Source organism: Aplysia californica, unplaced genomic scaffold (assembly GCF_000002075.1).
Source record: "Aplysia californica isolate F4 #8 unplaced genomic scaffold, AplCal3.0 scaffold01072, whole genome shotgun sequence".
Lineage (NCBI taxonomy): Eukaryota > Metazoa > Mollusca > Gastropoda > Aplysiida > Aplysiidae > Aplysia > Aplysia californica.
Genome location: NW_004798342.1, coordinates 104,070 through 119,324, shown reverse-complemented (window position 1 = coordinate 119,324; position 15,255 = coordinate 104,070). Strand labels below are relative to the sequence as shown.

General features: G+C 39.4%; 1 protein-coding gene across 2 annotated transcripts; it reads left to right on the top strand.

Annotated features, from left to right (window-relative positions):
- Positions 1–291: 291 nt before the first annotated feature.
- LOC101856993 (cell death-inducing p53-target protein 1 homolog) lies at positions 292–10,671 on the top strand. Of its 2 annotated transcripts, none has more exons than XM_013089880.2 (4): positions 292–520; positions 3,387–3,537; positions 7,727–7,970; positions 10,026–10,671. In XM_013089880.2, exons 2-4 carry the CDS (start codon positions 3,402–3,404, stop codon positions 10,195–10,197), a joined length of 552 nt encoding a protein of 183 aa, XP_012945334.1. In that variant the 5' UTR covers positions 292–520; positions 3,387–3,401; the 3' UTR covers positions 10,198–10,671. The 2 variants fall into 2 exon arrangements, with proteins under 2 accessions (XP_012945334.1, XP_012945333.1); XM_013089879.1 differs by lacking the exon at positions 292–520 and adding an exon at positions 2,277–2,343.
- The last annotated feature ends 4,584 nt before the right edge of the window (positions 10,672–15,255 follow it).

The following is a 15,255-nucleotide window of genomic DNA, read 5'->3' as shown; positions in this document are numbered from 1 at the left end:
CTTTGAGAGACTTTATTCCTCAATTCCTCACCGTCTTTCTCTTTCTCTCTTCACTTACCAATACAAAGAGAACAAGTGGTGCAAACACTCAAACAAAAGCGACGTAAAACTCTAACAAAACAAACAAACAAACAAACAATCAAACAAACTTAAACAAACAAACAAACAAGCAAAAAAACTCAACTAAACAATGAAATAACCAAAAACCAAAACACTCAAATACGCTTATGTAGAAATTAAACGCACTACAAAAAGCACACAATCAAAACGGATGTTGAAAAATACAGGAACTTGAAAATAATCAAAACAGTGCAACTTTACTCAAACTTTGGGAACTTTGTGGATGCAAGAAATCTTTTTCTTCACTCGGAATATGCAATCACGTCTTGTCGAAATCAATCACTCAAGGGGAACAATAGCCGTTACCAAGTGGCGTCATATTGTCACGTGACTGTGCTGGTTCCTAAGAGAATTTCTTCGGCGCTGAACAACGATTCTTGTTTGGCTCTCAACTTGCTTTGTAATTTATTTTTACTTTTTAAAAACTTAGATCTACCCTTTATTTTTTGCTATCTATTTTGTATTTATCTATAGTAAAAAATTATTTCTACTTTTCTTCTCATCTTTCTCTTTTTAGGGGTGGAAGGAGTAATCGATTTGATAAAAATCACCATACTCACACTCATCTTCAAAATCGATTTCATGAATTCTTTTAAGTGCCTCTCAATAAGGAGGCTGGATATGTGTGTTTAAGATACTCATTTGAAAGGACGTTTTAAGACAGAGAGAAAATGGGAAAGAAAATAAAAACAACAATAGTCAATTTTACTTCCATAGCCCATTTCCACTAAGATAATGCTCAATGTCATCATCATCATTGCCTTTCTCCCCCTGCACCAGGGTATAGGCCACGGACAAACACGCTCCACTTTTCTGTATCCTGGGCTAGCCTCTTGATGTTATTCCATGTCTTCCCACTTTTCTGTACATCGATTCCTGTGATTCTTTTCCAGGTTCCACGAGGTCTTCCACTTGATCTCTTGCCCTGTGGGTTCCAATCCAAAACTTTCTTTGTTATGCAGCTGCCTGACTTCCTGAGAGTATGTCCAATCCATCGCCACCGCCTTCTTCCTACCTCATCTCTGAATGGGATCTGTCTTGTTTTACTTAACACTTCCGCATTGGTGACCCTGTCTGTCCATCTGATCCTCAGTAACTTTCTTAGACACCTGTTCAAGAAAACCCCGATCCTCTTTATACAAGTCTGTGAAGCGTTCCATGCCTCACATCCATACAACAGGACCGACTTCACGTTTGAATTGAAAATCCTCAGCTTTGTTCGAAGTGACATATCTCTGGTCTTCCAAATCCTATAGAAGATATGAAAGCTGCCTGTGTGTTTCCAATGCGAGACTTTATTTCAGCACCTGTTCCTCCCTCTCTGTCAACTATGATCCCAAGATAGCAGAAGGATTCAACGTTTTCTAGGGCCTTTCCTTCTATTGTGACCTGCTCCTTTCGTTGTGCATCTGTCCTTAGGGCCTTTGACTTTCCGGGGTGGATCCTCAATCCAACAGACTCCGATAGGTTGTTTAATACTGAAGTCTTTGCTTGCATCTGTTGCTGGGTGTGCGACAGAAGCGCCAAGTCGTCTGCAAAATCTAGATCGTCCAACTGTGTCCATGGTGTCCACTGTATACCATTTCTGTGTCCTCTGGTGGTTTCCTTCATCAGCCAGTCGATTGCCAATATGAAGAGGAACGGTGATAGTAAGCATCCCTGTCTCACACCAGTCTTGATATCAAAGCTGTCAGTGAGCTGGCCATCATGTACAACCCTGCAACTTGTCCCTTCGTACATGCTCTTGATGAGGTTCACCAACTTCTGTGGGATTCCGTGGTGTCGAATTATCTTCCAAAGTGTCGCTCGGTCTATACTGTCAAAGGCCTTCTCATAGTCAAGGAAGTTGACAATCAGCTACACGGATTGGTAAGGGCCTTCATCTGAAGCCTAGTTATATATTATCATCATGCGATATCAGCATCAATATCATTGTACTGCACCCACTCTCTACCAGTTATATTTTTAGAGTGCGGATAACAATACAGCTATGTCACATGAGACTGAGACGAAAACACCCGACTGGGCTTGGAAAATGTCATCGTTTTATCAACATGGTCAGAGGTAATACCACGGTACTTGTGTCGCAATACTGGCAATATAAAAAATGTAAGTAACAATCTCAGGTCAATCCAACGACAATAAATCAGGGTGTGACGACGTAATTCAGATTCTTATTCCATACCTTGCTGTGGTGTCTAGGTCTAGGCCTACTGATTGAACGTAAGTTTTGATTAGAGTAAAACTAAAAGTGTGAGGTTCTAAATTTTAAAAAGTGAAAGCACGAAAGTTAGTCTCTCAGTTGGGATAAAAATATTCTACCTTATTTGCTAGAATATTGTGTTATATCAAAATTTGTTGGCGTAACTCGTTTCCACATGAATGAAAGGAATAAATTACCAGCTATTTCGGCTATGAAAAATTCCTTGAACCGAAAGAAACATTCTATGAAATTAGATCAGATAATTCAGCGATTTGAAATAAGAGGGGAGGGGCGACAATAAACTGTACCGGTTGTCCGAAGTAGTGGATCTTTCACTTTGTGATTTTTTCTTATGTATTAATTTGATGAGAATATTGTTACGCATTTCATATGGTGTTTTCTAATCAGCATGGCTCTCTTTAAATGCTGTTCAATTTAATATAATTAGTTATAGTTTATGTGAAAACTAATAGATGCATCTAAATAATGCCTCCATCTCTGGCCATAATTAACAGGCCCTAGATCTTAAATCATATGTCATTATGCCATGATGTTGGTTTCACTTCACTCGACTATATGAATTTGTTCACTTCTGCTTGTTCTCCTCACATTGTATTAAGCATAGTCTACAAAATGCGAGAATCGATAGTCTGATTTATGATTAAAGAATGTCTCCGTTTTTTTAGAACCAAGCAGTGCCGTTGGTAGATCAAGTTATGTAATCTTATAATACAAGTGAACATAAACAGCAACGTCCAAGGCTGACCTTTCTCATTTTTTTTTTCAGCAATCAAAATAGCAATACTAAGCGAATGGTTCATTTCAGAATGCAGTTTGCTTTTTCACCCTCAGTGTGGCGTCAACAGCCTAGTGGTTAGGCTACTGGATCCGTAATGGTGAGGTTCGAACCTCAGCACGGTCCAATGCTGTATCCTTGGGAAAGGCACTTTACACGACATTTCTATTTTGCTCAGTCCTTTCGGAGGAGGTCTGCCTCTCAAATAACTTTATAGTGTGGATATGAGCGTTAAACCTATACCATTTCACCGTTTTTCATCCTCAGCCGAGTTCTCAAATCATGTCCTCCAACAACGATCATGTAGACCCACCTCCACCATACCCTGGAGTGTCAAACCAAGCGTTTGAACCTGGTACAGCTTACTATCAGGCCGGGCCTGCTGCGCCCCCTCCGTACAAGGTGTCTGAAACGCAAGGTAATGTAACGTTTCTTATTGTTTTATTCTTCATTGATCATGCAATGTTGCTGACAACTGTACAATCGAACCTATTCAACCGGCCACCTATTCTCGAAGAGAAATGTAGTCATCTTAGACTGGTAGTCCTCTTGGACAATGTCATTACATTGTGAAAAAAGGCAGTGGTGATTTAAAGTGAGAATGTCTGAAATGGTCTTTTTTTAAACAGGTGATTGACTTTCTTAGACAGGAGGTCGTTAAAGCAGGTTTGACTGTATGTGAAGTAACACGAAAAAATGAATCACAATAAATTTCGACAATAAGGGCCTAACCGCATGTTTACAAAATCAGGCCTACAGATCTGTTAGAGCTGTACAAGTGGGGGGAAAGAATCAGTTTTAACTCTGGGTACACAACGCGCTAGTTCAGCCGACTCATGGTATCACTCCTTTGTTAACTGTTATAATAACAAGAATCTACCAAACCCAATCAAATTAATCTTATCTATAACGTATTTCAAATTGTATATGCTTACTGCAAGTTTTGCTTGTGGGCTACCTTTCATTTCTAAGGAGTTTGGTATTTATTTTATGCAAATAATTATTAGCCTATACGTTCTGGTGCCTTTGAGAAAACATTCTAAAAACAAAACTATCAAAGCAAATGATTTGAAATTTGGTGAGTATATTGTCATTTAAACATTTAATATGTGTACAAAATTTCATGAACCTAGCTGGATTAGAAGATAGGCCTACTAGATCTACAGACTGCGAAAGATCTTGTCAGTTGTAACTGTTTGAGTGCTTAATCGACTGCATGCACTGAAGTATGCTTCTTGGGGAAGCGGAGATTATTTACTCATACAAAACATTGTGGAAGGATGTATACCTCTTTTCATGATTTTAATTCTCTCTGTAGTAACCTTAGTCGAGTCTTCGGTTTTGATTACCCCGACATCCATGACCCCCTAACATCTGACTCGGTTCTCATTTGCTCTCTCTATATCTGGGCCACTTGTTTTGCCTTTGAAATTATCTTTTTGTCTCCAGTGAAACGTAAAACACAATTTAAAATATCCTGAAATTAACAGACTCAATAACATTATATTCGCAACCTAATGATCTTCGCAAAATTCTCGTAGCTGTTGGTATATCATCTAATACCGGGTGCACATTGCACATTGTAGATAGGATCGGGTCGGGTCGGCTCGACATGCCTGGTCGATCACCCTACTCGTCGCCTGAAAACGAACGCGTTTGTTTTTGAGGCTACGAGTCAGCCGCGATCAGCTTGTGCCACGATAACCGCTTTGCTCTCTCAATCTGGCTAGCAAACCGCCCCAACCCGACCCGATCCCCAATGGGCACCCCGCATAAGTCTTTGTTATAACTGTAGCAGCTGATTGAAACTTGTGTTTGGTTAACATCTTTCGTGATTAAAGTATGCATCAATCAACGCTAAGCAAAATCCTGCATCTTTTGAGTGCTCTTTTTACCATCTTATTTTTATGTAATGGTGTTCTTTTAGTTCCCTATTTTTGACTGGTAATTTGTTTAAGTACCGTTACAATTAATATATTTCCATCAAGATGTGACAACCCACCTTCTCAAGAGAAGGAAACCCTCGGATACTCGAATACTCAGTCCATTACTTAATTGCAATTATACGGAGTTGCAAAAGTTCTTTAACAGCCATTATGCTAAGATAATTTTCACTAAAGTTTAAGAATTGTAGCGAAATCGAGGACTCATGACTTGTGTGACTTGTGAGACTCTCTGTGCTTGTGGAGAAGAGGGAAATCATAAACCGGAAGTAGCACGTGGACAAAGTGTTGGTATTGTTTTCTTCCAATGCACGTGTACATTGAAATCAATACATCCTAGGGCCTATACACAAAATCTCCTTCAAATCACAAAGACAATGTACAAACACATCTTACGCACTACGAAAATCGGTTTGTCTTAACTGTTGGGTCATTGTTCACCTGTTTTCACCTAAGCAAAAGTGGCAAATGCAGTAATTGAACACGCCATGTTTATGATAGATTCCATGGAATTGCGCTTTCTGCTGTTCCAAGACGCGTACATGTTTGCATGAGAACCACCCAACGCTCGAACAAGCGTTTTAGGACCACTAGAACTGTCCAAGACATGTCTAGAAGTGGCTGACCAAGGACAACAACTTAACCCTATCCGTACGTCGTGTTTTACTTTCGTATCCATACGACTTGAGGAACTCTGTGCTCCCATTTTCGAAAGAAAAAAAATACTCATTAATCCGATCGTAGGCTTACGCTTAGCATAATAGTCTGTCAAAATGTTTTTTTGAGAAATACTAAAAGTTTCAAAGAGATCTTCGTACTAGAAATATCCTAAAAAGTGAAGAACACAACCCCGGGGGTAGATCTACACAATAACCCCAGGGCGTACGGATAGGGTTAACGTTTGAACGGGGTTATTAACAACACATTAGACGTCTGCGTGATCACGGATTACGAGGTTATAGCTCTTTTTGTGGGGCCATTTAAAACCTGTTTTATCTAAGAAATTGCCAACTTTGGGCGCAACAACATTGCCAATGGAACCAAATACGTTGGTATAGTGGGGGGGGTTTACAGCAATAGTTCAGGTTTTCACTTCATCGCATTGATAGATAGAAATAGCGTATAAAAGAAGAGGACAGAGATCTTACCAAGTCAACATCCGTCACATGGACCGATTAGATGGCGGAGGTGTGATGGTATGGGGTGAAGTCTCTGCTCTTCATCATACACATTTGGTCACTATTCAAAACAACCTCGAGGACGACAGTATTGTGACGAAATTCTTCGTCCTCGCGTCTTGCACTTCATGGCACGGATGGTAGAATTTGCGAACCTGACATCGCGCGACCCCTTGTGGTCATGATCAGACAAAAAAAATTTCAAACTCATCAAATCAATGTTCTGGATTGGCTTGCAAGATCAACCGGTTTCAAATCAACAGATCATCTGTAAGATGACCTTGATCAGAGGATAAGAAACAGGTAACCTTGTCAAGAGGATTTTACTTCATTAGGAATGGCAGGAGATTCCTCAGGCAACCATTTTATGGACATTAATTCAGTCAACGAACAGACGTTATATCTAGCATCTGCGTTTGTTGCCATTTTTTGGTCCACAAGTTGCCAAAAGTTGCCAAAAAAGTTGCCATTAATTTTCAAGCTTTCAACTCTCTGTGACGACCTATATATAATAGCAATATGTTGATAAAGATAACAATCTAAAGCACCAGAATTTCTTGTGCTCTGTGTTTTAAGCATCCAGTATATCATTGTAGTGACCCAATGTGTAAAAACGTTAAAAATAAAGGTTTCAAAACAGAATGAAATCAAATTTATAACAGCACGGATAAATAACCACAAAAATTAACAAATTAGGGCGCTTGTCCACCTATCCGAAGATTGGCTGTTTTAACCCTAAACTTGTGTAATTCTAGAAAAAGTAGGCCTACAGGATTATATTACATATAAATTATGGAATCACACACTATTGGGGCGTGCCAGTGTCAGTATTCGGTTTTGGTGGAGACACGCTCTAACATAATAACACATTTATATTTTTAAAAGGGTAGGAACAGCATCAAATTAAATGACATTACACTGTATAAACACCAAAAAAGAAAAGAAAAGAAGAACACATCATTAGAACAATTTTTTGAAAAACTAACACACGAACAAATTAAAACACAATAAACAGGGAAAAATAAAAGACAGACAGTAATATAAATAGTATGTAATGTAATGTACTTATATTCTCCGCGTGAAAATAGAAACACATGGACATCTTAAAAATCATCAATCTACATGTCTAATACGCTATGGAGTGGTTTTGTTGTTTTTTTGTCATTTTGGAAAACTGCAAAAATGGCGGGCCGCGACAAACGCAGATGCTAGTTATATAGCAGTAAATCAAGCTGGAAGAGGCCACACGCAATACTGAGCAAACTTTGGTTTGGTTTTGCAACGATCAGTCTGAATAAAATTGTCTACCTTCAATAAGAAAAGACCTTGGCCAATTCTTTTCCTGTCATATAGACAGAAAATGAATGCAGGTCATATGTGACAAAGTTTGTTCCACTGTGTTAAATAGAAAAAGAATTATAGTACTTTGAAAATGGGTGTGACTAAACTTTTGCAACTCGGTATATTATATTTCTGTTACTTCCAGCCCCAGTACTTGAAGGTAACAATGCGGAAAGAAACCCCCTCACCTTCAGCACTCATGGTTCTGCCGGGAACTACTCTCACTCATCAGTTGTGATTTCGCAGCCTCAAATGCCAGCCATCCAGACTTTTCAGGATATTCCAGTGCGTTGTGTCTGCCCCCACTGTCAGGCGGAAATCTTGACGGCAACGCACTATGACAATGGCACAATGACGTGGGTTGTGTGCTGTGTCTTGTGTTCATTTGGGTAAGTCAGTGGTCTTTTATTTTTTTATTTTTTGGGTTTTTGTGGGGGGGGTTTAAAGTATTTTTTTCTTTGTCTTGTGACGAAAGTACTTCTTTATGTGGTTGAACTGGTTTTCTTGTTTTTAAATGAAACGTTTGCTCAAATGGCAATGAAGTACATGCACTACTCTCAGTAATGATGACATCAGTGTTAAGAACTTACAGCTTGTACTTGTACGGGACACAGCACTATATACATGAAATTTGTATTAGAGGCCCAGAATCAATATACATGTAGATCTAATACATCTAAAGTCTATGGTGGAATGGTTAGACTCTTGACCTGCCACAGAAAAGACTAGAGCTCAATTCCCACGCGAGGAAGACGTTTTGTCTAGTATCTCCTTCTGTTTATCGAGATATTGTAGTACCCTCGCAGCCCAAAGTTGGCCCTGACAGCTGTTTTGGTGAGAGGATTTGTTTTGTATCATAAGATTTCAGAACTATGACGACCATTTATAACCAAGCAGACTTGCAATGAAGAAGTTTTAGAGAAACAGATAAAGGACAATTTATTCCTTTCGGAATTCCCAAAATGTGGTGGTTGCTTTAGTGCTTTGGTCCTTTCTCCTTTCAGCAAGCCTTGTATCGTTTTTAAATACACTGAAAGCTCATAGTTCTTTGTGTTATCTGTTTGGCAGTGCTCTTTCCTTAGTACTTTTATCATTGTTTTAATGTTAATGGGGACAAGAACAATTCGTAGGAAAGATACCTGAGTTCAGAACAGTCCAGAGGACACATAATGAGGTACTTCTTGTGTTGAGAAAGAATGCAGTTTTGTGCCCATGATGAGTCCACAGATGGCGTCTTTGTAAGGGAAGTTTTATAATAATGTACGCGTATTTCAACAATTGGAAGAATGTTTTTAATTGAGAGTAATATAAACACTAGCTGTTCAAATTAAATATACCAGTATAATTTCGAAATGAAGTTGGGATATATAGATAAAAGTAGCTCATGAGTCTTATATAAGTGGAGGCTTTTGTCAATTTCACACACACAAACACACACACACACACACACACACACACACACACACACACACACACACACACACACACACACACCCCCCCAAAAAAAAAAAAAAAAAAAAACGTTCACTCTGTAATGTACGAAAATGTGTATTTTTATTTCACCTCTCAAAGCTGAAGAGTTTGACTGTTGTTAGGTCTCTGTAAAAAAAAATAATTAAAGAAAGCGATGAACCATTCCTCAACAGGATTCTGGTAAAGAAATCTTCCAGAAAGAATAAGAAAACATCTCTTCTCATTCTTAGAGTAGACCGAACTGTACATTGCGCCAGTTCAGCGGTCACACGGCATTGTTCAATTGTTTACGATCTACAAAAATCTAAGATTGAAAGCCCAATAAATCCATTTCGTCTGTTATCAAACTGTATGTCTGTTAATGGATCAGTCATGTCTTCTCAATGTGGTGTTAATTTAATGAAGATAGGTTAAACAGGACGCCACCTCAAAATTACAAAGTTCTATCTGACATTTTTGGCCGTTTTGAGATCAGAAATGTCAAATGCTCCATTGTGAGATTATTCTGAGTCGCTATCAAGATCTTTAAAGAATTGCATTTGAAAAAGCTTGACATAATATTATTGTGGAAATCTAAAATTTTGACGTCAAATTTCTCATAACTAGGTTCTGAACAGATAAAATTTAGTAATTCTAGGGTAGCGAGGAGTGGAGTTGTTGGGAAGTTTGTGATGATGAAAAATTGGATGACAATTGGCTGCTTACAATGGCGGGCTGGAATAGCCTTCGGTATACTGACAGTAGAGAGATTTAACTGATTGACTCCAATGTCAACCACAACAAAAATAAGTCAGGTTTGTTCCCTACTGACCGGCAATTAATCTGAGGACTCTGATTAATCATCTTGTTAGTTATTTTCTTTTAATTTGTAATTACAGTGCAAGCTTTGTCTTAATGTCATGTAGTGATATTACACTATTCATAATGTTGATGTCTCTTTGATTTGTTTTTCCTAAACTACCTTCCCTCAGACTGGCGTGTGGCTGTTGCCTGATTCCGTTCTTCTCCAACAGTGCCAAAGATGTGGTGCACACATGTCCCAACTGCAAGCAGCTCATTTCTCGCTTTGAGAGACTTCGTCCTATCCCACCGAGAAGTTATTATCTTCGCAATGCCGCGAATGTCCCTCAGAGGTTGTCCTGACCATAGTCGCGGACGTTGCTTTTTTGAGCATGTGCATAATTGGATGGGATATAATTTATAATGTTATGAAGTACAGAACGATCTGTATTTATGCTTCATATATTATTCAAAGGCGTTCGATAAAGTTAGACATGATGAGCTATTTCAAATATTGGGAGAACTAGACATAGATGGAAAAGATCTTAGATTTAGCAGGACCGTTGTCCTTCGGATTCATCCTGTCGGCATCCGTGCTCGTTCAGTCGTCATTCGATTTCTCGAAGTTTTTTCGAAGTTCAACCGTTCTGGACACATACACGCGCACACACACGCGCGCACACACACACACACACACACACACACACACACACACACACACACACACACACACACACACACACAGGAGAGCTGCCACTACAGGAAAAAGAAGTGACATCCAAGTCCAAGTCAAGAGTTCTCCCGGCTGTCTTTCAGCCACACCCCTGATCCTATGGTAGGTAAGATCTACACCTAGCCTTCTCGGAAAGGACGAAAAGTCTCGGAGGTCCCGTGTGCAAGTTGAGCACGTTAAAGATCCCTTGGTGGTCCAAAATTGATAAGAGTAGGCTTTGGCCGCCACCCGGGCAAAATTCAAAATTTCCTTCTAGCTGAAAATGTTTGGCGTGTCCTGTGCGTTCATATATGACATTACACAGTTGCGAGCGCCATAAAACACTTACCATTTTTTAAAAATGCTGGACAATCACCAGAGACCGTGAAAATAAAATAGAAGCAACAGAAATGTGGCTTTGAGACTGCTGAGAATATCATGAAAGGAAAAGAAAAAAAATCGAATGAGGTAGTACTTGACGAAGTCTACGTGGGACACTCACTGTTAAAAACAATCAGGAAAAGACAAATGCAGCTTTTTGGAACACCTGAATAGACATAAGAGGTATTGAACATCTATCTAGCTCTCACAGACAAAATTGAAGGAAATTAGGGAGGAGTAGGCCCAGTCGAGCAACCTACTAAGAGAACCTAACCAGAAAGGTAACGGGCAAAGATCAGGATAACGTAGCCTTTTTTAAGAGCATCCGAGCAAAGGAATGAATGGAGAACCAAGATCGCCGATATCTGCCCCAGATCTGGCACTTGATGATGATGTCATAGTACAGTATTATGCTTAATTGTTTGTTTGTTTATGTATGTAAAAAAAAAAACACCAAATGTATGACGTTTAAAAAAAATTGATCCTAAGGTTGCTGTTATACATGTATTTCTAAATCTTAAGCTTAAAAATGTTACTGGTATTGAGATTATTCTGATTACCCTCTGTTATAACAGCGAGTTGGCTGTCTGGTGGTGCTACTGATGATAACTATAATGTATAAATTGTTACTACCGAATGTCTTTCTTTATTGCTCATTATTGAAACTGGTCTCAACTTCATTCTTCCATTGACCGAGGTTCAAAATCCCCAGTTGGTTGAAGGTGAACTTAGTTGTTTGAGAATTTTCCAGGCTTTCCACCATCTCAATTGTTCTATTGGGGGGGGGGGGTGAGTGACAAATAAGAGGTCCCACCTCTTTCTTAGCCCTACAACTAATAGTGGTTTTAGTGGCGTTAACCCCACATCATACCGCACTCTTTAATCTTTTTTAAGCAGCAATCTTTGTCCATCCCAGGTCGTAAAGTAAAAAAGTGCAGTGTAACCCCTTTAACCTTGCCCGTCCAATCTTCTCGCTCATCAAGACAATCACAGCCTGCTGTTTCTGTTTCTGTTCCTGTAATTGTAAACCACTGTGAAACATTACATCACCGTCGCAATGACCCAACGGCAACCCTATATTTTGCGCACAAGGTCTGGCGCCCCCCACCACCACCACCAAAAAAAAAAAGGGGGGGGGGGGGGAGATACATACTTTATTTTTACCGATAAATATATTCTGTACACACTTCATCTCGGAAAGGCCGAGATGAAGTTCTTGTTTAAAAGCAACTAGCATGTTTTCCTAAATGAGGGAATGATCATACAACAGAGATAAATCATTGGTTACTTAAATTTGCTCAACAATTCATGAATCAGCTTCATCTTTGCTTGAACCGTGCAGCCCGACGTTCTCAATCATAATGTTGGTTCCGCTTGATACTTCAGTTTGCATTTCCGCCTCAGAATCCACATTGCATAAATTGTGTTATGTTTTCCATGACACAACAATGAACATTGTGTGGATACGTTTTTCATGACACGACATCGCATTGTGTTATGTTTTTTTCAGTACACAACACTGAATTGTTTGCAGAAAGAGAGAAAAACGAGAATAAAGAATTGTCTTGTTAATCCCTACCTCTCCTTCATTCCAGTCATTTTTAAAATAAATAAAGCTATCCAACTATTGTGTGTTCTTTTTTAATATATTCACAATTTGTTACCTTGCGTACTGCATTTTATACATGTACGTTATGTCGTATGTACACAGATGTGAGGTGCGATCCTTTACAAAATTGTATTTCTTAAGAATATTTTGCTGTTGTCATTGTGCCTTCCTCTGGATTTCTGGAAAAAAAAGACTAATCTAAAGGGTAATCTTCCCATCAATTTAGAACAAGAAAAATGCAAGCAAGGGGATGTCAGATATGTGCCAATAGGAAGAAAATCAAACTTCGTGTTCGAGAAATATCAATTTTTTTAAATTTTCAACTAAAGTTAAGTAGAATGCAAACTTTACAACTTCTTAAAAATCAGCCGTAATGCGTATTTGTACAATAAAGAACTAATTTATTTTGCCAGACATTCTTAAAGATTGTTAGGTACCGTAGTTTCTCGAACATGAAGGTTAATTTTCTTCATAATATTGATTAAGGCATCCCCTTGGTTAATTAAATCTTATCATGAATGAAGTTTTTAAAAAATTAAAGTTGATGTTGCAATGACCAAGTTGATGTTGCCTCTTCTTTTTTAACACCTGGTACTTATCAGATCACTTGTACTTGTACAATATTTGTTGTTTTTTTCTTTCTTTTTCGTTTCATGGGGGCTCTCGTGGCTTAGAGGTTAAGGTGTTGGCCTCTCATTCAAAGGTCCCGGGTTCGAATCCGGGTAGCGACCGAAAAATTTTCCCCTCTAAAATTGCCTCCTTTCACCTCCTTTCCTGCTCTCTAGCAATGTTCTGTTGTCTGCTTTATTTTCACTTTCTGCCCCCACCCCCTCACCTCCTTTGCCCCCTCCTCTGGGCTCCTGACTCTTTCTGCAGCCTTTCTACTGCTACTCCTTGGCTCCTCCTTACTGCTGTCTGTCTGCCACACCCCTGATCTTCTGGTAGGAAAGATCTACTCCTAGCCTTCTCGGACAAGGGCGAAAAATATCGGAGGGCCCGTGTGCAAGTTGCGCACGTTAAAGATCCCTTGGTGGTCTAAAATCGATAAGAGTAGGCTTCGGCCGCCACCCGGGCAAAATTCAAAATTCACTACCAACTGAAAATATTAGGTGTGTCCCGCGCGCTCATATGACCTATGCAGTTGCGAGCGCCGTAAAACACTTTACAAAAAACAAAAAACAAAAATTTTCGTTTCATTCTTTAAAAAAGCGTAAAGATAAGGGAGTTTGATAGTGGGATGTGTGTGTGTGTGTGTGTGTGTGTGTGTGTGTGTGTGTGTGTGTGTGTGTGTGTGTGTGTCTGTGTGTGTGTGTGTGTGTGTGTGTGTGTGTGTGTCTGTGTGTGAGGGGGGGGGGGGTGGGTGTGTGTGTGTGAATGTGTGTGTATGTATGTGTGTGTATATGTGTGCGTGCATGTATGTGCGTGCGCGCGCGCAATTAATTGTTGTTGTGATGTATTTAGGATTTGTAGAGGCATACAATGTATGTAGCGTGTAAGGGCAGCTGGCCTACTGACTTCATGTTTTGTCTCGATTATTTTATAAAGTTATAGAGCAGGGAGTCTGACAAAATAGTCTCTAGTCTCTACCCATGATCCCACCATCTTCTGTACTGTCTGTGCTCTTAAAATGACGTGAAATAGAATTCTTATCATGATATCAAATATACTATCGTTATAATACATGTATTATAATTCATCCCTCTATCATGCCAAGTGGTGACAGACACTCACATTTAAGATCCTATTTTTCATTAAAGTAAAGTTTCCAAAGCGGCAGTTAGTAGACATTGCAAATATAAGATACGTCTGGTCTGTCATTATCGTAGGAAGTAAGCTACCTTTAATTATTATTTTTTAATAAATAGTTATTTAAAGAATTTTTGTGGGTGGTTGGCGGGTTCTCTGATGTGGTTTGCTTCTTCTTTCATGTCAAGCATCTATCGTCCTTATCTCCCCTTCTTCATTTTTATGTTTGTAACTCTCTTGTAGCACCTGTAATCTTCTGCCGCTCATATGACCTTATGCACTTATGTTGGTATGTTGGTGCCATGTGGTGAGATGCCACATCGAACAACACATCTTTGTGTGCTTTGAAAAAAAATTAAGACCGGTTTTTTATGGGGACTCGCCTATATTAAAATGCTTCTGAATAGCACGAATCAGTAAGATAAAATATTACTGAAAATCATAATTAACAACATCAGAAAAAGAGGACGTCGTTGTCATCATTGCCTTTCTCACCCTGGGCCAGGATATAGGCCACGAACAAACACTCTCCACCTTTCCCTATCCTGGGCTAGTCGGTTGATGTCCCTCCACGTCTTCCCACTTTTCTGTACATCCATTTCTGTGACTCTTCTCCGGGTTCCACAAGGTCTTCCCCTTGATCTTTTACCTTGTGGGTTCCAATCTAACACTTTTCTTGTTATGCAGCTGCTTGACTTCCTGAGAGTGTGTCCAATCCATCGCCAACGTCTTCTTCCCACCTCATCTCTGACCGGGCTCTGTCTGGTTCTTCTTAATACTTCCTCGTTGGTGATCCTGTTTGTCCATTTGATCCTCAGCAGCCTCCTCAGACACTTGTTCAAGAAAACCTAGATCCTCTTTATGCCGTATGGGATGTGTTCCACGTCTCACATCCATACAACAAGACTGACTTCACATTTGAGTTGAAAATTCTTAGCTTTGTTCGTAGTGTCGTTGTAGTTGAAGATTAAAG